At 38.1% G+C, this 25,784-nt stretch overlaps 1 protein-coding gene and 1 pseudogene across 14 annotated transcripts in view; both read left to right on the top strand.

The window, feature by feature from the left end:
• Positions 1-25,784, top strand: part of Rbp6 (RNA-binding protein 6) — a 208,851-nt gene that overhangs the window by 69,829 nt on the left and 113,238 nt on the right. For all 13 annotated transcript variants that reach the window (XR_015271841.1, XR_015271843.1, XR_015271842.1 and 10 more), the window contains exons 4-5: positions 8,033-8,114; positions 25,335-25,419. Coding sequence is in view for 9 of the 13 variants with exons in the window: in XM_086833449.1 (XP_086689575.1) it covers positions 8,033-8,114; positions 25,335-25,419 (167 nt within the window). In the remaining 4 variants the exon portion in view is untranslated. The remainder of the gene's footprint in view (positions 1-8,032; positions 8,115-25,334; positions 25,420-25,784) is intronic.
• LOC110190619 (mitochondrial import inner membrane translocase subunit Tim8 pseudogene) lies at positions 8,155-19,489 on the top strand (annotated as a pseudogene). The gene has a single exon (XR_015271847.1). The product of XR_015271847.1 is annotated as a mitochondrial import inner membrane translocase subunit Tim8 pseudogene (transcript).

The raw sequence follows: 25,784 nt of genomic DNA on the forward strand, positions 1-25,784 counted from the left end.
TTTGTAATTATAATTATTTCACTTTAATCTTCATAAGTAATTCCATTACCCTTTCATTTTTATCAGTGTCCCTGCAAGTGGTGGCATATCTATCTACATACTTCACCTGACTTTGGTCATCCTTTGCCCTTTCTCCTGGCTGTTACTTTTTAATTTGCTTTCAGTGATTTCCACGACGATTTACCTTGACTGCTGGAAATTTATTCCACTTGGCTGCATTGGCAACAGAAAACAAAAAAACAAAAGAGAACACAAAAAAAAAAGAAAATCAGAGAAAGCAGACGGAATAGGAAACGAGCGGAGAGACTTTGCATTCTGTAAGGGACCTTTCATCCTGGCTTGGTCTCGCCTCCATCTCCGCCTCCTCCTCCGCCACACTTTCGCAAATCAATTGATTCGTATGCGTCGCCATCGCATATCCTGCGTGGAGGAGATATCTCTCTGGTGGGGATTTCTTCCACTTCCACTTTTCCAGCTCCTGCCATCTTGACCCTTTTTTGTGCTTGACTTCTCGGCTCTTGTCTGGGCCTTTGTCTCTTCTGGCCCCGTTTTTATACCCAATAATTATAGTGGTCAAGGGTATATTGTATGGGTGTTATATGGGGAAATATATGTATAATAAATTCGTTCTATTTAAAATATGTAAGATATGCTTTGAAGTAGTTTCAAATATGATTTCTGCATTATTTTTACAACACTCCTTGAAGGACTTGTGTGTCGCTCTAAAGTATGCAACACAATTTTACAGACTAATGGTCTGGTATTACGTGGTATAATTAAATTTTAAATTTATATATTAAGCCACTATATACACACACAAGTGTTTTATATACAAACCTTAGGGTATACCATGGTCGATCATAGTTTCTTTTCTTCAATTTGCGTTATTGTTTACGTGGTGGGCGTATTGCGGCCAGGGCTGGACATTAGCATGCTTTTGATGCTACCCTGGGTCCTTAGTTCCGATTCCCTGAGTTCCCTTGGTCCTGACTTGGTCCAGTGTCTTCCAGAGATAAGCAAGCAGCTCTCCCACTTTCTTTTGGCCTGCGAAAGTTTTAGCTTTTGTGTGCGAGGAAAGTTTTCACCGCCTTTTGTTTAACCATCGCATCTTCAACTTGCCTACTTTCTGGCCTTTGTCTTCCATCAAGTTTGGACTTTGATTTTTGACATTCTGTTTAGTTTTGGAGTTTACCTTGTGTGTGGCTGTGACCCATTGTCCGATGGCCATATTTAAATGACTTGACCCGAACAAAAGCGGATCCAGGAACTGGTCGCTGGAAACCAGCAATACTTTGGCCATTCATCAATCATTTTGTGCGTTGATTTTAATTTGTGCGCCTCAACTTTGAACGCAACGCACATAAATTATTCAAAGTTGCCGACTGCCAATTTCTTGGCCCTCTTGGACCCCTTCATCTCGACCAGAATATCTCCGATTTCCAATGCAATTATGGTAAGTGCCGTTTTGGAAGTTATAGCAATCCATAAGTCTATGACTTGCCATTGCCATAAATCGCAGCAACTTCGGCAAACATTTTCCGTAGATCAGGTGAAAATGTTGACGCTTGTAAACAAGTTTTCCATTCTCTGTGAGCCATTGAGTAGGGTTAAGGGATTTCTGCGTGGAAAAAGGATTTTCTCCAGATCCAAAGGGGTGAAGGCCGCCACATGTGGGACAGTTTTTGCTAAATATATGTATATTTTATCTATCCCAGAATCGGAGAGCTTAGTTTCATATGCATGAAGATGTTTACCGCGAAACTTTCACAGAAAACGAAACTTGAAAGTCTTTTGAGCATAACTTAATTAAAACAGTTATTTCTTATAGGGGCCAGAGATTAGGTTAAAAGAGATCAAAGGTGGATCCTTATCTGAGTCGAATTGTTGCAGGGGTTTTCTGAGATATTGTTATAGGGGGGAGTTTTGAAATTGTCTATATTTTCTTTGTTGATTTGCTAAAATTTTTTAAAAATTTTTAACAGTATTGTGTTATTTGTATTTTGCAATTTGGATTTAAACAAGAGTTATGTTTTTGAGTATATTTTATACAATTGCAAAGAAATACCAGGGGTCTTTTAATTATATTGTCTTGAAATTTTATTTAAGATTTTATTTTTGTGTCTTATTATTATTAAAATGAACTAAGATTTAAGTCTTGAGCTCTATATTTCCATAATTCTTACAGCTTTATTTTTAGTAATTTATACTTACTCAATTCTAATTCGTAAATAAAAATACATTTCCTTAACACCTTTTAATCTTTGATACTTAGACCTTATAAATATTAATCTTATTTAGCTACCCCTTCTATAAATGACATTTACTTGAAGAAAATTAAATAAAAATTATAGAAAAGAGGTTTTAAAATCAATTGTCAGTTAACTACTTTACTTTCCTTTCCTTTATTTAACACCTTTTTAATGAATTGCAATCATTTTTTGAGTGAAATTTAGAAACCTAAAAGCGATTTAAGCATGTTAAATACATGTATGCATTAGTAATATATTATAATTGTATTAAAATAAGCCATATAAGGGCATTCAATGCTATATTCTATATAGATTTCTCGTCCTGGCAACTTGTCCAAATATTATTATTTACGGCTTAGGGCGAAGAGCAAACAGCGACAACTGTTACCCCGTAGCCCTCGGGGGCTGAGCCCCTTAACCCCTTAAAGCCGGCGTAATTCACTAAGCGAAAGGCAGGCGGCCTCACAGGGCGAATATTTCCGGGGCAGATACATAGATAGTCGGTGTAAGGGGGGCGGGGGTGAGGGGTCACAGGGAGGTCTCAAAACGGAACGTGCGTTGTCTTGTCGCAAAGTTTTTAAGACTTGCTTGACCGACCTTTGTCAAAAGTTGTTGGAGCGCATGAAAAATGATGCTACGACCGGGGATGTGTTACAACAAGGCTCTACTGGTCTATCGCCCCTCTCTTTCACTCCCTGCGTCCATGTAAATGGTCCTGTTTTTTTTACTCCCTCTCTCTCTGTCCGTCCTTGTCTGTGCCAGTGAATTGCCATCTCGTTTGCTGTTCAGACAAAATAGCAATTTGCGTTTTCCAACAAACGATGCGCTGTGAAAAAGTTAATATATTTTAAGTTAAGGTATCTTTAGTAATTAGGAAAATATTTAAAGGTTTTTAGTTAATAAAATAAATTGATTAGGAGTCAGAAAGAGGATGGATTATATATTTTAAAAGTCTAATAAAATTAAAAGATTCAAATCTACTTTGCATTTCATTATATAAGCTAGAGAGAACAATTAATGGAAAATTAAATTCAAGAATTTCAAGAAATTCGGAAAATTAAAGCTTAAAATGCAACGTAAAAATATATGTATCCTTTTGCTAGGATACTAAAATCAGTAGGACCTTGCGCTGGTATGAATTATATTTGGTCTTAAAATAGTGTGACCTTAGCTTTATTATTTGATAACTCTGAGAATGATTTTTTCCAATAATTTATATGTGTAAATTAAAATACGTATTTCCATCCTTTTTAACAAATTATATAGTAAAATAAAAAATATAAAAAATAAATTTAGAATTTCTGTAGATTTTTTATTAAAACCATTTTTAATCTTCTTTAACCATAATTTATTAGTTTTGATAATTTTAAATGGTTAGTTGTACCGAAAGGTGTGAGTATCCACTTAAATGAAGTAAAAATTAAGCTCCACATAACATAATTAATTTGGTTACTCTACGATTTCTCTCACTGCATTTCCCAGCAGAGCTAAAACAGAGAACTGAGCTTTAGTTTTTGTTGCTCTGACTGCCAGTTGCCTCAGTTCGCCTCACAATTGATTGAAATCCCTTTGCGCACACCTTTTTCACTCATTCTGGTTTTTTGTGTTGTTGCTGTTTTCCTGCTGTGCTTTTCCCTACTCTACCCCTCTACCCCCCTACCCCTCGCATTTTCTAGCATCCCCCCTACCCACCCCTCTGCTTACCGCAGAGCACACACAACTTCCGCTTTCTTTGGCAAAAACAATAGAAAGCACATAAATTTATGGTTTCAGCATTGTGCTTTTGACAACATGTGCGGTGGCCTATTGAGGGGACCTTTTGGGGCGGGGGGGGGAAGAGGGGTTAAGGGATGCCATGCCTGGTAGGACGTTAAGGGGTTAATATGCCTGCAACCGCAGAACGGATTGCCTTCGGCTGAGAGTTGGGGCATGGCACAAAGGTCTCGGGGCATGAGTTTTCTTATAAATAATCTTACTAAATGGATTTGGGATCATTTCGGTTAAGTGTGTGTGTGCGTGCGTGTGTGTGTGTGCTTGAGCCTGCTTGAACTAATTACCTGCAAATTCATTTTCTTTTCCAGATTGAACCTATTTTGTTTATCGCTTATTGTTTCACCCCAAACCAAAAATGCAACAATCAAAATTTCCACTTTTGTGTGAGTGTGTGTGTGTGTTTTGGGAGGGGGCAAGTTTAATGGTTTTTGGCATTTTCTTGCAGCTGTTTCGCTCTGCGGTTCGCTTGCTCTCTCTCTCTCTCCCTCTGTCTCTCAGCTGCCTCAGTTTTCCAGTTTTTCCTGCCCCCCGCCCTGGGTGCGTTTCAAAATTTATGTTTGCTGGCTATGAAAATGAAATGACTGTGGTAAACATTTTAATTAAATCCAAGTTTGGCTTTTGGCCCGTTACAATATATTTCGCTCTTGTCGCTGCCTCTTTCATCCACCTCCTCCCTCTCTTTCTTTTGTTATGTGTATTTTATTTTATTCTTTTTATTTTTCACAGCTCTTGGGTTGCGTTCTTTTTTTCGTGTAGCAAATAAATTTTAATTTTATTTTTATTTTGCCGCGTTTTAATTTGTTGACCATTTCCTTTTATTTTTCCCATTTTTTTTTGCTCTCTTCTTCACATTTACACATTTATTTTGTTTGCCAGCTTTTCTATTGGCCATGTTGGTTTTTGCGGGGGCGGGGGGAGGAGAGTAGGGTCTGTTGGCCGGTCAAGTGACAGTTGGCACTGCCAGAGAGGGAGAGAGTAGGGAGAGTAGGGAGGAGAGGCCTGCAGACGAGCTTGCAAATATGAAATGCAAAACAAACTTTGCAGCTGTCACTCAAAAACTGAACGTCGCATTCAGTTGACAGCGAAAGGGGCTTAAGAGGGGGGAGAGACTGCACTGCGAGAAACGTGGGCGAATGGGGGGTTTAATTGGGCAGAAAGACAGAAGAGAACAGCACCGTGTCTAAGCTATAGCACATGTTGTGATTGACACGTTGATGACGTCTTATTTCAGTTTGACATTTCACCGGGATTTCGGAAGTCCGGATACTAAATCATAAACAAATGGGAATTAATTGAGTGAGTTATGAAAGAGAATAGAGTTGGGAATTAATTGAGAAGTGATAAATCTTTGAAGAACAGAAAACAACGCAATGCATCATAGGGAACTTTAATTTAATTTAAATCCCTTAAAAACCCATTTACCTTCTTATTTAAAATTTGTTAAAACTAAAATCTCTTCAAATTTATACAAAAATTGTGCATAAAAATCACATAACCACCGACTGCTATTATAACTTCATGAGCCAGCGAAACAAATGACCTGCGAATTCTCATTTCCCGTGACCCACTCAATCACAGTCCTGGGGTTTTTCGTAAGGGTGAAGAAGAAGAAGAAGGGTAGAACGTAACCCCAACTGGTTTATTTACACCTCAACTTCAACTAATGGGCAAGTCATGCCATAGAATAGTGTCGCCTCACCTGCCTCACCTGGGGCACCCTTTTGTTCCTGTCTGCTCGCTCCGGCATAGAAAGAGAGAGAGAGAGAGCGGCAATTGCCCATTAAAACTTAAAGTGTAGCATACTTTGCAGCGCCACATACGCAACGAACGTAACGAAATGGAACGCAACCCTTTGGCTGCCCCATCAATTTGCATGCCACACACGCGGGCCAGACAGAGGACTACTTTTTCCTCTCCAACCACCCTCCTAGCATTTTCCACATCCACAAAATGCCACTCGAACCGCGCTCTGCGCCAGTTGCTGTTGTTATTTATGGTTCCAAAACTGTCATAAGCAAACAAATTGTTTTTTATTGTTCATAATTATTGTGCATACTTATGTAAATCACGCGACGCGCTTCGCGTTTTGCGTTGCATTGCCCCCACTTGACTGGTGTCTGTGTGTGTGTGTGCCAACCATTTTCCACAAGCCATTTTTCCACTTAGATTTTCTATGCACTTTTAGAAAGAGGGAAGAGGTCTGGAAATGGATTATATTAATATTTATTAATATGATATATATGTTTGAGAATTTTCAGTAAATTTTTATAATTATTTTGATATCCTAAAGACATGTCCTTCCTAATCCTTATTTATTCAATATTAGTATTTATTGTGATCTAAGTTGGTTTGACCTTTTAAGTAGTAGAGCTCTGTAGTCTTAGAATTATCACAAGAACTGGGCCTTCATCCTTAGTATTTTCTTGTTCATAAAATCCAAAGTATATATTATATTTATTAAGCCAAATTTTGTTATTTTCCTTTATTCTATATATTAAATGAATTTATATTTATTTCTACAACATTATACTCTATTTTTCGAGTGTTCCTTTTTGCATCGAAACATGGCGCAACTAGTTGCTCTAGACTGGTTTTTGGTGCGTGTGTGTAAGTTGGTGGTGGTGTTGCTGCGATATGCGATATTTTGGGCTGGGATCGGTGGTGATGGTGGTGGTGGTGATTGTGGTGGTGGTGCTTCAAGGGTGCGATTTCTCGCACCACATTTATGGCTGGAGAGCGTCTTGGCCACGCGGCGGCGTGAGCAGCAAAATCGTTTGTTTTATTGAATTTTTATTGTAGTTTGAATTTATGACGGCAGCGTCGACACTCGACTGGATTAGGGTTCCCACCAGCCCAGAGCCATAGCCGGGACCAGAGCAAGGGCCATAGCCATGAGAGATGACTTTATCGGTTTTATTTTTTTTATTTTGCTTGTTTTTGCTGCATTAAATCGCAGCCAACGAGCCTTGGTATCTGTCGTGTGCCCCATACCCTGCCCCTTCGTCTCCAGTCTGGCAATTTTGTTGAAATAACTTCAGTGTTGCGTTTGTGTGCGTACGTGCCGCTGAAGTGCTTCCATCCGGACCAGGGTACTCCTCTGCCTTCTCTCTCTCTCTCTCCTCCGGCGTCCTGAATCCTGCGAGTCCTCCGGTTGGAGTCAGAGTCAGATTAGCTCGCAAAACCGCAGACAACAGCTGCCGCTGGCAACCGCCAAAGCAGCGACTCTGAAGTGGTCTGTGTGTGTTTTGTATGTGTTTACAGAGACAATAAATATAGGTAGAGTTTGGAAAAGATTGGAATATATTTACATTTTTAATGGATAATAAGATTTTACAATATTTGGGGACCTATTTACTAGACTTAAGATATTTTTTGGACAAGTGCTGTTAGTATTTAAAAATAAATGGGGATACATTTAATGTATTTATATAATTTATTAACTTAAAAATGGGGTTTCAATTGAATTTATCAAAATTTTACAAAGAAGAAGGTTTGGTTACGCTTACAATTGAATAAAGGTTGTTTTATTTAAATATTAAATACTTATAAACACAATTTTAGTAATTTAAAGTTAACGAAAGTCTCTGTAACTTATAGGACAGATGTGACAATATACTAGATGTTGCTCTTTCTTTTCTCTCTGTGCACTCTGTGTATGCATGTGAATAATGTCCAGTTGCGTATGCAAGGGGGAGGCAGAGAAGGACATCTAAGGGGAATCCTTCTGTCAGCGGAAAGGAGCATTTTCGGGTCTCCCAAACCAGTTTGTTTATTTGGGCTTCACGCGAAATTCGTTTCTCTCTAACGTATTTGTTTTTGTTGTGGAGTTTTGTTGTTTTTTTGATTTGGGTTTTATTTTTATTAAGCGCGTAACAAAATTAGTAACTTTGGCGTCGTGATTTTGATGGCCGTACTTGAGTGTAACCCCCAGGACATTTCATAAACCCGCTTTTGATTGATTATTCAGTGCATTTTGCTTACCCATTTCCTTACGTTTATCTTACTTTCAGAGAGCTTACGCGATTACTTTGGACGTTACGGTGATATCTCAGAGGCTATGGTCATGAAGGATCCCACGACGCGCAGATCCAGGTGAGTGAAATTGGATTACGAAGGAGTTGTCCTTGGATTGGTGATGGGTTTTCTAAGAATATCTGAAGAGAGAGAGTTTTTTTTGGGGGAGAATGCTTAAAAAACATGCTACAGGTGGGAAAAATGGCTTATACATTTTAAATGTTTTATTGGGTCTTATATGGGAGACATAAACAAGTGGGTTTTGGGTTTAGAAAGGTCCTTTGAAGGATTTTTCACTTGTAACTATTCAAATCTTTTGTTTTATATAGGGTTTGTAAGTAGTCCAAGATATATAAAACATTTTAGAGGTATATAACCGAGAATTAATCACTAAAATTGATTAATTCATGGAATATTCTTAGCCGCTTTAATTATTTTCCTTGCACTCAGCTCTCGTGTTCCATTTAATTACTTGCTCTTAATTTATCAATCAAAAGGCTCTTCCTCATCGCATTAATTTTTGACGTTCCCCCCACTCTTTTTCGAAGGCGAAATAGTATCCGCATTCGAACAGATTTTAATTATTTCCTATTTTCGTGTAATAAATTTGTAACCCGGCAACCTTTTACCTTTCAGCCCTTGCTGCGTGCTATTGACCTCTCTATCGCTCATCTGTTGTCCCTTTTTAACGGCCCGCCTGTATTTTCAGCCATCTTTGTTGCTACTATTGTTGTTGTTGTTGTTGTTTATGACCATGCACGGCTGCATCCATTTCCAAATTTGAACAGTTTGGTTAACCGCTAATTGGTTTTCATTTTCATTGATTTTATTTTTTCCCTCTGTGTTACTCCCCTCCAACCTATTACTCCTCTCCTGTACCCCTTATCCTTTTCCGAAATGTGTGTGTGTGCGAGTGTGTGTGTGTGTGTGCGGGGGTGTATTTTTGTGTTGTGTATTTTGCCCGTAACGTTTGTCATTTGTTGCGGTTTCGATCAACTTTCAGTTGGCTGAACGTGGGTGATACCTCAACCCATCCGGAGACCCTCTTCAGTGACCCCCCCCTCACCCCTCACCCCATCCCCATCGCCGGCTCTGCCTGCACTTTGACCTTATTTAAAAATGCTTAACGTAAATTAGCTGGTTTCTGCGGACAGTATGAATAATGAGACAGCATTTAAACGAGTCAATTTCAATTTTCATCAAATACAAGTTCAAGCCGTAGTCGGTAATCTTTTTTTTTGTAAACTAATTGCAAGTGTTTTATGGGGCGTATACGCAATATGTGGAGGTTGGTTTTTTTGTTTTCTTTTAATTCATAAGTTATTAGTTCAAGTAATAAATAAATAAATAATGCGAATAACACATTTATACTAAATGCACTAACTTTTGACTTAATAATTATAACTTTAAAAATGACATATTGACATATTTCCTAAAGTTTCTTTAAAATGTATTAAATCGTGTTAGGAAAATATTTCCTTGCGCTTGAAATATTTAATGAGTTATCTAGGAATAAACAAATTTTATTTACTCTAAGTTTATTAAGAGCTAAAATATTTCTTTATGCTTTTTTTTATTAGCAGATTTTATGGGGCGTATACGCAATGTACGGATGGTGCTCTTGTTGGTTTTTTGCTCTTAATTTATTTAGTTGAAGGTTTATATTTCTTAAAAACTTTCATAAATTCAAATAAAACAATAAAATTCTATTAAATCTAATTAATATATTACATTTTAATTGAATTCTTATAACTTTGGTAAAGATATGATTCAGCTCATATATTTCTTAAGATTATTTTTCTGCATTAAATATATTTCTAAAATTCACTTTCACTCTAAGCATTTTAAGATCTATGCGTGAGTAAAATATACTTTATCTGGTCTTAATTTATTGAGAACTCGAATTTTTCTTCAAACGCTGTCATATCTTTCGTTTTATGGGGCGTATACGTAATATGCGAAGGTTGCTTTTTGCTTTTAGTCATTTGGTTTTTAGTTAATATAATATAAATACATTTCCTAAATTTTATTAATAAATTATTAGTTGTAAATTCGTATGCATAGTTTGCCCATACAACGTTTCTGAAAGTTTTTTTAATTCAATAGCTTTAAGAATAATGTTCTTGTTAACTTGAACATTTTACAAGGCATCGAAGAGCTAACAATCTTTGCTCAGTTTTAACTAATTTATTTCATTGTAAAACAGCATTTTTCTTTATTTCCTTTCTTGTATATTTCCTGCTTTTATTGAGAATTTAATGGGGCGTATACGCAACATTTGAATGTTGTTTGTTATTTATTCCTCACAAGTTAGTTTATTTCTTAATATATTTCTTTATAAGTAAGTAAATAATATTATAATATATATAATTCTGTTACTAAATATCCCTAACAACAAATAGCTAACAAAATAAACATCCATTCATTTAACATCCTCAATGATCTCCCAAAAAACAACCTTCTCCTAATTTAATTTATTTTATTCATTGAGAACTAGTGTTTTCCTTGTTCCTTCTCCTGCTTATTTTCCCTATGTTATCCTTTCAGGCAGCATTTAATCGAGTCAATATTCATCAAATGAAACCCAGGTCCTTTCAGCAACTAGCAAGTGTTTATGTGCCGCTTTCTCTCTGACTCTCCTTTTGCACTAATTAAGCATTTTATGGTGCGGAAGCTTCACCGTTTTTTTTTTTCATTCGTTCTGCAGCGCATTTTTTGCCCCAGCAGCTTAAACAACTGCGCTGGAATTTGTCCAACGAAATATATCTTTGTTTTAATTGAATTTCATCTAATGTCAGTGGAGTGGCGGCGGCGAGGCTTTCAGGTTAACAAGCGACGAAAGTTTACGCCACCTTCCTGCAGCTCTTTCCCACTTGCAGGATCTCGGAGCTCGCAGGAGCCGTGTGTCCTTTCGCCTTTGTGCATGTCATGTTGGCTGGCAAAATTTTTATGAACTGCGTGCAGTAGAAGCTGAAGCAGCATCTCGTACTGCCAACAGTAAAACAGTTGGCACTTTGCAGCACCCCTCGAACACTCCTTCCCCTCGGATGCCAGTGGAAAGTATCTTAAAACCATGGCGGCAAGGGGGTGAGGAGATGGAGATGGAAGCGGATGTGGAAGGATAACGAAAGGACGAAGAATGAGGGGCGGCGGCAGGTGTTGTACCTACCCTCTGGTAGTTGTAAATTCCGCAGCTCTATTTGTTGCCGTTGCCGTTGTTGCCTGATATCATCGTGTCAGGGATTTCTAGCAAAATTTAATAAAAACTTTATGTCGCTTAAAAGAATGTTTATGGAAATTTTTCACTTAAACTTGCGCAAAGTAATAAATGTAAACAGAATTCCTGAGAAGGTGCGACAACAAAATTCAAACCGGAAGACTGGGCGAGTGAGCAAGCGAGTTGGTTGGAAAGAGATGGAGCTAAAGCTGGCGAGCAACAAGCTGCACGCAAAGTTGCCGCAGCGAGAGTCAACAGTGTGGTTAATAAATATGCGTCCCAGTCGCCCAGCCGAAACAGGATACAAGGATATGCCGCTAGGATCAGGCATCAGCAGGCATTGCATACTTATAGGGCCCACCCCCATTTCGCCTCCTAACTCGTTACACTGCAGGAAACTAGGGGTTTTCTTTACAGAACATTGGAAGTTAAAGATATTTAAAGAAGGTTCATCTTGGTTTAGTTTTTTAAGATTGTTATAAAAGGATTTAATACGTTTCTGGAGCTAGTTTGTTATCATGAGAAGTGCTATAACTTTAGTTAAACTCAAGGGTTCTAAATTAAGACTTTTAAATTGTATAAATGGCGAATTTATTTCGTATTAATACAAAAAGTGATGTGTTGAATTCAAGTCATACAATTTCCTTTTGATTTAAATATATATTCTATATTATTTACCAATAGATATTATACTATAAATCCTTTATGTTAAATGTTTAGGAAGTAGATAATTCCCATTTCAATAACGCAAATGCTTTAACTTTTATTTAAAACAATCGTTATATATATTATTTATCATATATATATTATAAAATTTAGTTGATATTAAGTAGTTTTAATGTATAATTTTATTTTAGACGATAATCAAATTTCTAATGCTTTTCCAATTGTTTTCTTTCGGTGTTGACATCCCTTTTCCCCATTTACTTGCAATTGTGTGTGCTAGATAGATGCCCCGAGATATCTCACTTCAAATGAGATTGTATATTACAATAAAATGGAGTGAAGTACAAATTAGAAAACTTGCAAATAAATTTTAAAAGCACAAAATGAACAACAGTAGCGGAGGCAGGCAGCGGCAGCAAAAAAGGGAATAAAACAAAAAAAGTAGGAAAAAGGCCATAGCCCGGGAAAACAAAATGAAAGCAAATGGCAAACAAAACACATTCACAGAAACAGAAAAAAGAAAAACAAAAAACAAAAAACGAAAAAAAGGAACAGAAAACGGAAAACGAAACGCGCTGAGAGAGAGTGGGAAAATAGCGAAAAACTTTTGCAAGTTGAGCGGGAATTTTCTTGCGGGCGAGAAGACAAAGCGGGGTCGCTCAAGTGCAGCAACAATAAAAAATTGAGTAAAATGGCAAATGGCAGCTAAGAAAAGCTGCTGCTCCTCTGCTGGGGGGAGGGGGAGAAAATCGAGAAAAGCTCCGCACTCTCAACCCCCTGCCCCCTTCTCGCATAAGTAAATCCAAACAATTTATTGTTGTACTTTTAGCATTCTTCTTAAGCGCGTTTGGTGTTGTTGCTATTGCTGCCGCCGCTGCCATTGAAGCAAACATAAGCGACTTTTCAATGAGTTTCGAAAGTTATTGAAACATAAATTATATCGCACGGCGCACGCACGCCAAGAGCAGAAGAGTCCCTCCCCCCGACCCCCTCCGACCGCCCCCTTCCGGAGAAAACACAACCACAGCAACAACACAACACAAAACACCCTTTTCTCTGGAAAAGGGACGCCCCTGTACAGACTCTGTGTGTATTTGTGTGTGTGTGTGTGTGTTTGGCAATTAAGTTAAATTTTTTTTCGCTGCCGCTTGTTAATGTTTTTTTCGGCTTTTATTTCGCGCCACACGCGCCAAGCGGAATTTTCCTCCCCCCGTTTATTTATTTGCCGGACACACACGGCGAATGTTTACCTGAATCTGTATCGAATGAGAAATCGCATTTTCCACCCGCGCGCAATGTTGCATAATAAATTTAACGGGTTTTTAGATAAGAGCCAGGGTACCGTACTTAACAAAAAAAGCACAAATAAAAAACGAGTGTGTAAGCGTTTAAGTGAGCGTTGCGACTTTGGGGTACTTTGTTTTTAGCATTAATAAAATATATATATCATAGGAAAAAGAACATACATTTACTTTAAAACATAAATATTTGGTATTTATGCATTAAAATATGAACAGAAAAGTAATATAAAATATTAAAATTTCTGATAATGTAAATAAGCGAATAATTTGTGTTTAAAATTTAAGTATTGCATAGTTCTAGATAAATTTAAATCCTTGCATGGTATTATAATTTTAGACAGAAGCTTGTAAGAGTTTAAAGAAATCATTTCCGACCCAAAAAAGCATTCATATTCCTGATCAGCATCAATATTGTCGTCTCCGGACGAAAACAAAAATTAGCAAATTTGTTCAAAATTTTATAAGGTTTTACATTTTTAAAAATTTTCAAATCTTGGCGAAATTGTGTATGCAGATTTATTAATACAATAAAAACTAACATAGGAAAGCTTTCCGAATTAAAATTAACCATTTTTTGGCGTAGATATAGTTATTTTTAAACTTTGATTGCTCAAAATAATTCTAAACTTAAATTTAAAGAATGCGAATGGAAAGCTCCCGAAGCTAGTTTCCTTTTTCGTTTTAATTATTTTTTAAAAAAGTAAAACCTCAAAAGTTTAGCATTTACTTTAAAATCTTAAGCAATTTATTAAAGTCCTTTTAAAAGTTCATTAAGAATACTAGAAAATATTTAAATTTTCTAAAAGAAATCCGAAGTATTGGTTTGGGCCTCGAAAAAAAAACCATTGCATCCTATTGTATTTCTTCTTTTATTAATTTATAATTCATAGTGATTTTTATGGATCTTAAAACTTTCTATTTTTAAAGTACTATTATGCCCAGATTATATGGATCTTAGTTAGATAATAAACATAGAATTTGTATTTTCTTTTTAGATACCTTCCCCGCATATACCCCATAAAATCTAGGTCTATACTCTCTACCAAAATCCGGTCTAAAGGGATAAGCAAAAAAAAAAAAGAAAAAGTGGTGGAAACATTTTGCACAACCATTAAATGTTTTGGCTTTGATAAACTTTGATAGAAGTTCGATTCTGCGGCGGCTATCGCAATACATATACATTTTCGAAGGCAAATTTTCGCGACATAACTCAATTGAAATGGCAACTTACTTGCTTCCGATTGCCTTTTAAATGGGAAATATTTCGGTTCACAAACAAATAAAAAATATAATAAGAATGGAAAACAAAAAAATAAAAACGAAAACAACTTTAGAAAGATTTAACAAAGACAAAGTGTTTTAATAAATGAAGATTAAGGGTTGCTGTAGATTAAAGCAATTTCACCCTGGCGAAATGTTTTATATCTGGCATTTAACGGCCTTTGATAATATGCACTTAATACTGGCGTAATCCCCGAACATTGCCCCTGTTTTGTGCGAGGCATTTAATATCCTTGTAATAATTTATGTACAACTTCAAACTCTTATTTGTCTTGCTCTAACACACACACTCTTCGCACTCGCTCTCGGTGGACATAATTAACTCAATTTAATCACTTTGCCAAGCTCGCAGCTTTAGTGCGCCACTTTATGTGTTTTAGTGGGGATTTTTGGTGTTTTTTCCTCGAGCGCTTATGTTATATATTTTTTTTTGTTCTGGTTTGGGTCTGGTTTTTCCTCATCCTGGTGGCGATGGCGACCTTCTGGCATTGACCACTTTGGAGTGGGCTCTCCGCGGGGGAGATTTCGGACCGATCTCACATATATTCGCCCAAAACGCGAACGGCAGCTGCGCTTTGCCCTTTTCATGTTAATTTCCCAGCACACAAAACCAAATGGCTTTATATTTTTTCTCACCCCTCTCTCAGCCTCTGTGTGTTGTGCTCACTGCATATGTTGTGTGTCCAAGTGTGTGTAGCTGTGTGTGTATGGGGGGTAGCAATTTTTCATCATTAATTATGGCGTCGCTGGGGCGGGTGTGAGTGTGCGGATGTGTGTGTGGCAAACATCAGTCAGTTACAGGAGGCAAAAGACCATTAGGACATCCCAGGCATGGTCCAAAAGCTGGTTGAGATGTCACTCACACACAGTGGATGCAGTGGGAAATATTAAAAGGGGTTTTTTTTTATATATTCTTTTATAATAATTTATTATTGAAATATTTAATTAAATTAGGTAAAGTTTTGTTAGAGTAAGCAAAATCATTGACAGATATAATATACAAGAATAGAAAACTATCTTTGAGCTTCTTAATCTTTAAACAAATCATTTCTAAGCATACAGCAAATATTTACTAACAGAAAATCAGAATAAAAGTATATTTAACCCAGGAAAAGAATACTAGAATTTAGTTTTTCATTCCTTTACTTACTTGTTAAATCAAACCAGCAATTGTTCTATGAATTTCTTGCCGTGCACACACACTCGGATGCTGTCAACTCGTGTGTGGCAGCTCCAGTTTTTCCCCCTCCTCCTCATACCCGACATTTTCCCCCCATTTCCACTTTTACCCACCATTGTTACTGTTGATTATTTCATGCGCTTTCTCCGCCCGCGCATTTTTATGCGCATTTTATGTTTGTATTTGTATGAAAAGAAAAACTCAGCCTCCGCCGAGAGCCTTCACTCACTTGCCCCGAAAACAACACAACAAAAAATATATACATATACATATATATATATGTATGTGAGGGGAGAATAAAAGGAAGAATATTTTTATGATCCCCACAGACTCCCCTAATCACTCACTCCCTTGTAATTGCTTTGCGCACCGCACTTTTACATAATAATAATAAAATGAATTATAAAATAAAGTCACCTTTCTGCACGGAGGCTCGAGACATTTTGTTAGCCAGCAGCTGCCGCAGAATTTAATGTGGCAACGACACTCAAAAATTGACATTAGCAGCAGGCATACGACGAAAACCATAAAAACATAACAAATGGCCGGCCATAATGTGTGTCCTTAAACTGTCACTAAATCGATAAATTTTCATAATGGCCAGGCCATTTAAATATTTAGCCGAAATGTTTCTTTGGGGGGGGGGGGGAGAAACCCCTTTTTTGGGGCTCGCTCTTCGCCAAAGCCTTCTTCTTGTTCTTGTTCTTGTCTGGATTAATAAAATTACCCACGACCCCCAATGCACAGATAGCGCTTAAAGGGGGGTTTTGGGGTTGGGTTGAAAAATGTGGGGTTGGGGGGAGGGGGTGCTTTACATCAACGCAAGGGCACGCACACACACAACTCGAGGTGGACTCGACATCGTTGACAGGGCGGCGACTTAGTCGTCTTAAATGTCTCCATGCCAGGCTTGAGTAGCCTCAGCGAGCTAGAGCAAAAAATAACGAATAAAAAATATGTAGACGGAGAGAAATAATAGCTTTCTTTAAAGAAAATTAAATTTATTAGGCATCAGGTGAAATTAAAAGTTACCTTTTCTAATATATTCTGACATAAAAAGTTAAACGCTGAAAAGTATGCTTTAATTTCGCTAAAAGAAAAGACCTGCCTATTCTTAGGTTGCAGCTGCTTTTAAAACCCCTTTTTAGTTAGCTTCACAATTTCTTTTGACAACTAAATTTCTCATAGATTGAATAGATTAGTAATAGATTTTTCTCTCCGTGTAGAAGTGGGTCGGCGGCAAGAGGTTGCCACTCACGCAGGCCCAGTTAAGTGTGCGTGTTCAAGGATGCATTTTTGTGCCCAGGAAAACGACACGACACAAAAACGAAACGAAACAAAGACAAAGGCATAAAAACGTGCAAAATGGGCGTGGGCGGCGCCTCTGTCTTGCCCTTACCTACCTCTGTTACCCTCCCTACCTTCCTCCCCCTTTGGAAAAAGCAATGCCCCGCTCCCCGTTCTCACACACCAATTTTCCATAGGCTTATAAAGTGCGAGGCGAGCCAAGGCAGGAAGCCACTTGTGAAAGTTTCATGCACGCGGCCCCACTTCACACGACAGCAGTCACCAGTCAGGGACGGCGACGTAAAAAAGGGGGGTTAGAATAAGAAACAAAAAATAAAGAAAAAGAAAAGAGAATAAAAAAGAAACAAGGAGCGAGGCTGTGGTGATCGAATCAAAGATTCCTTCGAAGGAGATTCCAGGAATAAATAAAAATAAACTGGGGAAAAATATTAGGAATAAATTAGTTGAACATTAAATTTGCTAAATTTAGTTTGCTTAAGAAATTTACAGAATGCTGTTTTACCTAATTTTAATAGAACTAATATTACTTATTAAATATTTACCTTTTAAATTATACAAAAACATTTAAATATTAATATAAATATAAAATACAAAGACCAGAAGTGTAAAATGATTATCGAATAATGATTTCTTAAAAGTCTTGTTTAATTGAAGAGAATATTGATTTACTTTACAAATTTAAGATATTTCTTTAATATTATTATATTTATTATTTATTTTTGTATATTTTTTGTTTGTTTTTTTTTTAATTTGAGGGGTATTTTGAGGAACAAAACAATTGAAGAACCGAAAGGGAGAACCGCACAAAGGCGTCGCGTCTTGGTCCCCTTGGAAGTGCTTGTTAGTGCGCTCAGGATTTGACGTTTTGCTGTAGCCAAGGCTTAGAGAGCAGCTCTGGATACCTACCACCTCTACCACCCCCCACATTCGGCCTTCCACCTCTTCATCTTCATCTGCCACACCCCTCCCTCTTGGAGTACTCCACTGTCGTCTTAAGTTGCAATCCCCTCTTGCAATTGTTCGTTCGTTCGTTTCGAGGCGCCTTTGTTTGGTTGTTTCGCAAATTTTTACACGAAAAAGTCATTTGAATATGCGTTTGCTGCTGCTGGCGGCCTACAACTACCGCCTCCTGGAACATTTGCCTTCGCGGATTGAAAGTTTCGTTAGCCGTCAGCTACTTTTACTACTTTTATTCCCTTTCCCAAAAAAATGCCACCTCCTTTTCTCAGTTTTAAGGTTGAGGGCATGGCTTGCGGCTTTTTTTTGCGAACAGTGCATCTCTATGCACAAAATAATGTTCACCTCCCATCTTCAGCCTTGAATGAAACTTGTGTATTAACAATTCCAAGGAAGGGAAACTGAAACGTTAATGGGAATGGCAGATGGGCGATGGGGGGATGCACTGAGGTTAAGGGTTGCCGGAGACACAGAGACAATTGTTTTCTTACTTCCGCTGACTTCAAGAGCAATTCACAGTAGTTTGTCATTCTGTCTGAGGCTCTGAGGTCAGTTGAGGTTGAGGCAATTAAGAGAGATAAAAGCCAAGGGATTAGGGGTTTGCAGAGGGACTAAGATTAAGCCCGTACTCCTTTATGTGCTTCAAAGGAGGTAGTTTTTTCTTTGTTTGATGTGCATATTAAGTGGGGCACGGAGGGAAAAATAGAAAGGTAATTGTAAGGGAATTTGGGTTTCTTAAACATATTAAAAAATAATTTCAAAGGCTTCTAGGTTTATGTCTTATCATCAACATAGAACTTCTCTAGATCATTTTAGGTTTCCTATAATATCTCTGCTTGTTTTCTAAAAATTTCATTGAGTATTCATTGGTTTTTCGTTCAGCAAACCTAAATTGTAAATTTGTATCCTCAACAACTGCCTGTTCGTGAAATCAAAAACCTGCAATATAAATTTCATAATTGTAAAGTTTCTTGCATAACAAAAAATCCACCAATATGTCCGATTTCGAGAATCAATCCCAATTTGAAAATCTGTCTGCCAACGATAAGGAGCTGCAGGAATTCCTCATGATCGAGAAGCAGAAGGCCCAAGTCAATGCTCAGATACATGAGTTCAATGAGGTTTGCTGGGAAAAGTGCGTTGGAAAGCCGACCATCAAATTGGATCATGCCACCGAGACTTGCCTCAGCAACTGTGTGGATCGCTTCATTGACACTTCACTGCTGATTACCCAGCGTTTTGCTCAAATGCTCCAGAAGCGAAGCGATTCGGGAAATATGTAGAAAATCTGGGAGACCAAAGAAAGCCTAGAGAGACAGGATAATAGGGAACTAGGAGAGCTTCCTGTATTACTATCACCGATGTCCTGGACAGCTTTCTCCGCATACAAGTTAAAGGGTGCCGAAAACCATATCCTGCACCACATTTCCACAAGAGAAACAAACAAAATGAAATGCATTACATATACTACTTATCACAAATGAATTAAATTTCTTCCTGTGTGTGTTTCTAAGGAGCGCACCCTCATCCGCTTACTGAAAAATATTTCCATTTATTGCAGCTGAACCTTGCTCAATTTCACGTAATCTTTGCCCTGAATACATTCAGGATTCTATTTACTCTGCCAGGCCCTATCATTCCCACACCATAGTCATTTGCCTATAAAATGAGCTTTCGGTTACAGTTTTGGCTATTGCCTTCAAAAAGGGGGCGGAATATCATCATCATCATCCTGATCGCTGGACATATGCTGGGTGACTGGTAATATTGTTATCTGCTCCCATTACAGGAACAGGACGACGCACACACACTCGTATATACTCAACCAACACCTGGATGAGGTGAACTTTGACCGTTTTGGTAACTCATTTAGTTAGATTATTTACGGTAATCCAAGACGCCAGCCACAAGCCAACCGCCAACTTAACTGCAGACACTCTCCCAGTTAGTTTCCCAGCAATATTCTCAGATATATTTCCCCCAACCCACTTTTCCGTTACTATATCTATATATGCACACAAGTATGAGTATCTACGGGCTAAATACATGCAAGTTGTTTTGCTAAATTGTGCGTAAGCTTGGGTGGGGGAGCGTAGCAAGAGTATCTTTGGGGAAAGTTTCTCAAGCTCCAAGCTCTGCCATGCCAATTCAAATAACACTTTTATTTAGCTTGTGCTCCTTTTTGGCCGTGTTCTCGGTCGGTACGTGTCTGCGGTGTTTGTGTGTGCTGCTTGCTACATGATTGCCACGGCCCCCTCTCTCTCCCCCCCTCTTTTTTGGCCTGGCTCTCACCTGTCGCAGCTCGGCTCACCCTTTTCAGCGGCCCAAAAAAAGGTAGAAAGGTGAGTTCTCGAGGTGGTGGCATCCAGCAGCAGCATCATCCTTGGCTGCTGGCAGCTTGTGTGCGTGCGCTCATTAGCATTCTGAAACGGCTTTATAAAATTCAACAAGCAACCCAAGTTGCATGTTCTCTAGCCGAGGGTGGGGGAAGGGTTAAAAGGGGAGGGTGGAGAGTGGGTGTGTGTGGGTGAGCGAGCTGCCTTCACCCACTGCCCAGCCCTGAAAAGCCTCCCCCACCCGCACAACAACATTTTCTTGTCAGAGCGGCTGCATGTCTCTGCTGCGCTGCCCTTGTTGCTGTTTAGTTTTTCCTTCTTTGTCTAAAAATGCACCGGGGTAAAAGTAGTATCTCTCTAGTTAAGAAAATATTCTAAAGTTTCTTAAAACTATAATAAATTATAATAAATTTATTCAAAATCTAACTCTATTAAATGACTTTAGAATGACTTTGGAACATTAACAGCATATAACTTTGAGGCAGGTTTCTCGGAAACCTAAACTTGCAACGCTTTCTTTAATAGTTTATAATAATAATTCCATGAAACAGTAAAAACAAATTAAGGAAAATCGAATTCTATTATTTTTTATAACTAAACGAAATACGTTCTTTTACAAATTTTCCAATATTTTGTATACATTTTCCAAGAACTTACAAGCATTTATTGAATACATTTTCCTCTGACTTTCCCTCATCTTTCTCTCCGTGTATTTGTGTGTGTGGGTTTTTTCATTGTTGTTGCCTGCACACACACACACACACATTCTGTTGTTATCCTGAGCACTCTACCCATCTCTATCTTCTGGGTGACGGCCATCTCTGTCTGGCGTGTGGATGCTTGTCTGCCTCGAGTTGCATAAATTGAATCTGAATTTGTGAGTAAATTGCACACAGGAGACACATTATTTTTGAGTTTTGCCTTTTAAATTTGTGGCTTTTTACTTTGAGTTGCCTTCACCCGACAAGCTGGGTGTGGGTTTTGCGATGGGTATGGGTGGAATGGGTGGGTGGTAAATTGCAACAATCTCTGTCCTGAACTTGGTGCCCCTCACTCTGCTCCCCCATTTCGAATGTTGTGCAATTTTGTGTGACCCACTTGAACATTGGATTGGAGTTACGCCTACTGAAGCACTCGGCACCATCATTTTTGCACCCCCTTGAATCACCCCTCTAAATCGCCAATTTAAATCAATATTAATAGGTGCAGGCCTCTTTTTCGCAAATTGCACATTGCACAAATTGTTCGTCTATAAATACGATAAAATGTTTATTTAATATGTACCAGACCGTGCCAGCTGTACAGGAATCCAGGGGAAAGCCAATGCCAATAGCAACAAAAATCGGCTGCCAGGACAGGCAGGGCAGGCTTGAAGGCTTGAAGGCTTGAAGGCTTGAAGGGTTGAAGGCAGGACAATAACAAGAAACAACAACAAATAATGACTTATCCATGGCACGTAGATAGAACGGCGCGCCGGCCCGGAGAGCAAGGACACGGGGCTAAATCAAAGACACTGGCAATCCTGGGACATCCTTTTCCATATGCAAATTGTTTTTATAAATTTGCAACAAGCAATTGTTGTGCCCAGCATTGTTTGTCGAATAGCAATTTGTGTGTAGGAAAGCGGATACAATATACCCCGAGAATGTCAAAATGGAAAACGGCAGTCAAGTATTGGGTATGGATAACATTTTATAGGGATTATGAGCGGGTCAGTTTGGGGTATTATAGAGTCTTACCTAATCCCCAAAAAAGGATAACAAATTCCCAAAATATTTTCTCTCTTAAATTTATCGAAGGGAAGTCCCCTCCCCCCCATTTAATTTGTGGCCACATAACGTAATCCTTGTTTATAAATAATTGCTCTTCAGTATGCAATAAAATTTCAATGAAACAATTACTTGTCTGCATTATCTGTTTAACTTTCAATTACAAAATGATTTAACTGACAAGTAAATTGTACGGAAAAGCGCATACAATAAAACTGTATGTCAAAACGGGGCCAACAAGGGATTGAGGAGCCAAGGGGGTGGCCATAACCTGCTATCTGTACAAAAAGGGGTTAATGCAGTGGGAGTGGTTGAACATTACCGAGAATTTCTAGGACACGCATGCATTAAGTTAACTACCTTGATTTTACAGGATCTAAAATCATAACATTTTCACATGCAAGATGAGCTAGCAGTTAAGCACACATGGTCTAGGATAATTGGTAGAATATCTATCGCTTATGGTCAAGATTAAAAGTTAATTTAAATTAGCAAACATGGAGTTGAGTAGGTCAAGGTATGGTTACATTATTAGAAGAATAAAGAGAGAATGCGATTTTCTAGTAATTGTTAAGTACTTTGGTAATGCTTCAGCTGTTAATTAGCTGCAGCTTAAAAAGTTGTAAGGTCATGTATTTGTTTAGTTAGTTTAGTTTAGTTAATTTAACCATGATCATGTCTAGGTAAGACTTCACAATTACTATATATTTTCCAGTAATTTTTTAAGCACTTGGGGAACATTTTGGATCTTAAGGATCTGTAGCCTAGATAGTTAGTGGCTCTGAACTTACTTTCAAGTATATCTTTAAAGATATGTATTAAAGCAAACACAGACCATAAATTAGTTGGCATTATTCTATAATTATATATAGATTTTCTGTACCATCTGTAATATCTGTATAATAATATAATTTCTATAAAACGATATAGGAGATAATTATTATATTAAGGGATGTAGGTATTAGTCTGCATTGCTCTTGAAATACCTATACATTTTTCAGTTCCAATTCTTAAATTTCTTTTAATACTACATATAAGTAATATATTATTTTACCATCAGATACTTCTACATTTTATCAGCACACTAATACAAGCATATAGTATAGTTTTCTTTTTCATGTTTCAAAGTTTTCTGTTTTGATATAATAACAAGAAAGGAAGCTAACTTCGGCACTCCGAAGTTTATATACCCTTGCATATAGAACTTCTATGAATAAAAAACCATACAATATAAATGATATATATTTGTGTTAAAAAACAATGAAGTAATACCTGCTTTCATTGTATTCACCTATACATATTATATTTGCAGTTTTACATTCAAAGATTTGCATTTTTCCTCTACATCAAATGATCGTTTGTATGGCACCTATATGATATAATAGTCCGATTTTCATGAAATTTGACACAAAATTTAAGACTAATATAAAATGCCTATACCTAAAATTTGATGAAAATCAGTTGAAAACTGAATAGGTTATAAATTTAATTGAATTAATTTCTCGATCGTTCCTATGGGAGCTATATGATATATTAGTCCGATTTTCATAAAATTTTATGCAAAATTGTAGAGTATAGTAAAATGGCTATATCTCAAATTTGATCCAATTCTATTGAAAACTGAAAAAGTTAAAAAATTTTTTGTAAAAATTTTCCGATCATTCCTATGGCAGCTATATGATATAGTCGTCCGATCCGGCCCGTTCCGACATATATACGAGTGAGAGTATATAGAAGGCTAACTACAAAGTTTCATTCAGATAGCTTCAAAACTGAGAGACTAGTTTGCGTAGAAACGGACAGACGGACAGACGGACAGACGGACAGACGGACAGAAGGACAGACGGACAGACGGACAGACGGACAGACGGACATGGCTAGATCGACTCGGCTGTTGATCCTGATCAAGAATATATATACTTTATATAGTCGGAGGTGCCTCCTTCACTGCGTTGCAAACTTCTGACTGAAATTATAATACCCTGCAAGGGTATAAAAACTGTAATAGTTAAACTTTGTCTTACAAGTTCATTGATTTTTATGCTTTCCTAACAGATGTTTTCTTATTTAAAACTATATTAGATATCTTTCCTTTTAGAAATTTTAAACTTCTTTGAACAAGCATTCAATTTCCTTAAGTAAAACAACCAGCAAGGCCGTGTGGGATACCTGAAGATATATGCAGTCAAGAATACCTGGAGGGGCTGTTGTTTAGCTTCTAGCTTTTCCATTCATTGATCATTCGGAACCATGTACACCATGTTTGACTGGGTTTCCATTCCAATTCCGATTCCTATTCTGATTCCTGAACGGCACGACGACCTTGCGTTGCCAGGAGGTGGAATCAGAGCCGTAACAATTGCCACAATTGCAATAGAATCGTCGTTAATTACTGGCTGTGCTTGCGGTTCTTGCTGGTCTCGGATTGAGCGGGGGTTAAGTGGGTTGTGCAGATGGGGTGGTGGGTGGTTGGGTGGCTGTGTGGTTGGGTGGTTAACTGGTTGCCAGGTTGGGTGGGAGCTTTGTTGGTGGGCTTAAAAGAGCAAGACAAATACGAGCATGTGTCTGGGGCTGAAAGAAGAAGTTGCGCAGCATCGTTAAGCGTTGCTGCCAAGTGGCAAAACTCAAATAAACATAAACGTGCACACACACACACACTAAGGCATTGAGGGGTGTGGCCAAAAGGGGGGACTGACAGCCGCAGCCAAAATCTCTGAGCTGGTTTGTTGTCTTTGGCTGTGCTGTGAGTCTGCCTTCATCTCTCCTTTGCTTTCCTTTCCTTTCCTTTCGTTTCGTTGGGAGACTCATTAAAATGCAGTGCGAGATAATAAGCATTTTAATTAAATATTTAACAAGAATAAGTTTATCACAACACGAACACGACAGCGCGAAAGAAAGAGACGGGGCCCCGAATGTAATGGCTTGTAAGCGTCTGCCGTTAGCGGCTTCGAACAGTTCGGAAAAGGGGCATTTTGCGAATGGGGTTAGGCAGGACTACCCTATACCCTACACCCTACACCCTATACATACTATATACACTCCTTCCTCTCTCTCACTCTCCGTCTTTTTCTGGCAATATTTTGATGTAATTTGAGCGCCTAATTGGCGCACGTGCTAAACTGACGATGGCAGGTTCAACTTTTGGTCTGGGCTTGCTTCCCTTGGTTTCCCTGTCCTTGCTGGGGTTCAGGTTCAGTTACTTGGCTCCTTTGCTTGTGCAAATATTTGCAGAACTTCTCGCTAACCGTCTCCTGTTTACATCTCCTTCCAAATCTACTTGCAGAGGCTTCGGCTTTGTCACATTCAGCGATCCAAATAGCGTAGATAAGGTACTCACCCAAGGCACACACGAGCTGGATGGCAAAAAGGTAAATGTTACCCCGAAACGAAACTTTTTCTCCCTCCCCTCCCCCATCCCTTTATCTCTTCCTTCACAATTTTCATTTTTTGGTATTTTTTTTTCATTTTGCAAACAGAAAACTCCACTTTAACTATGCAAAATATTTGCCCAAAAAAGCAGCGCCTCCGTGAAATTCATACACCGCTTCCCTCTATTGACAGCAATTAGAAAGTCAAAGCATAACAGGTCCTGGCTAAAAAATAAGGCTTGATAAAAAAAGAACTTGGCCAAAAAAAACCGGGCCCTAAAAGTCAAACAGTTTTTAATTACCTGATGTGACAGGACTGCCGAACATCAAATGAGCTGCAATGTATAATTTTTTGCATGTCCTCC

This window comes from Drosophila serrata, unplaced genomic scaffold (genome assembly GCF_035046125.1).
Source record: "Drosophila serrata isolate PLE 108 unplaced genomic scaffold, ASM3504612v1 contig_272, whole genome shotgun sequence".
NCBI classification, from domain to species: Eukaryota; Metazoa; Arthropoda; class Insecta; order Diptera; family Drosophilidae; genus Drosophila; species Drosophila serrata.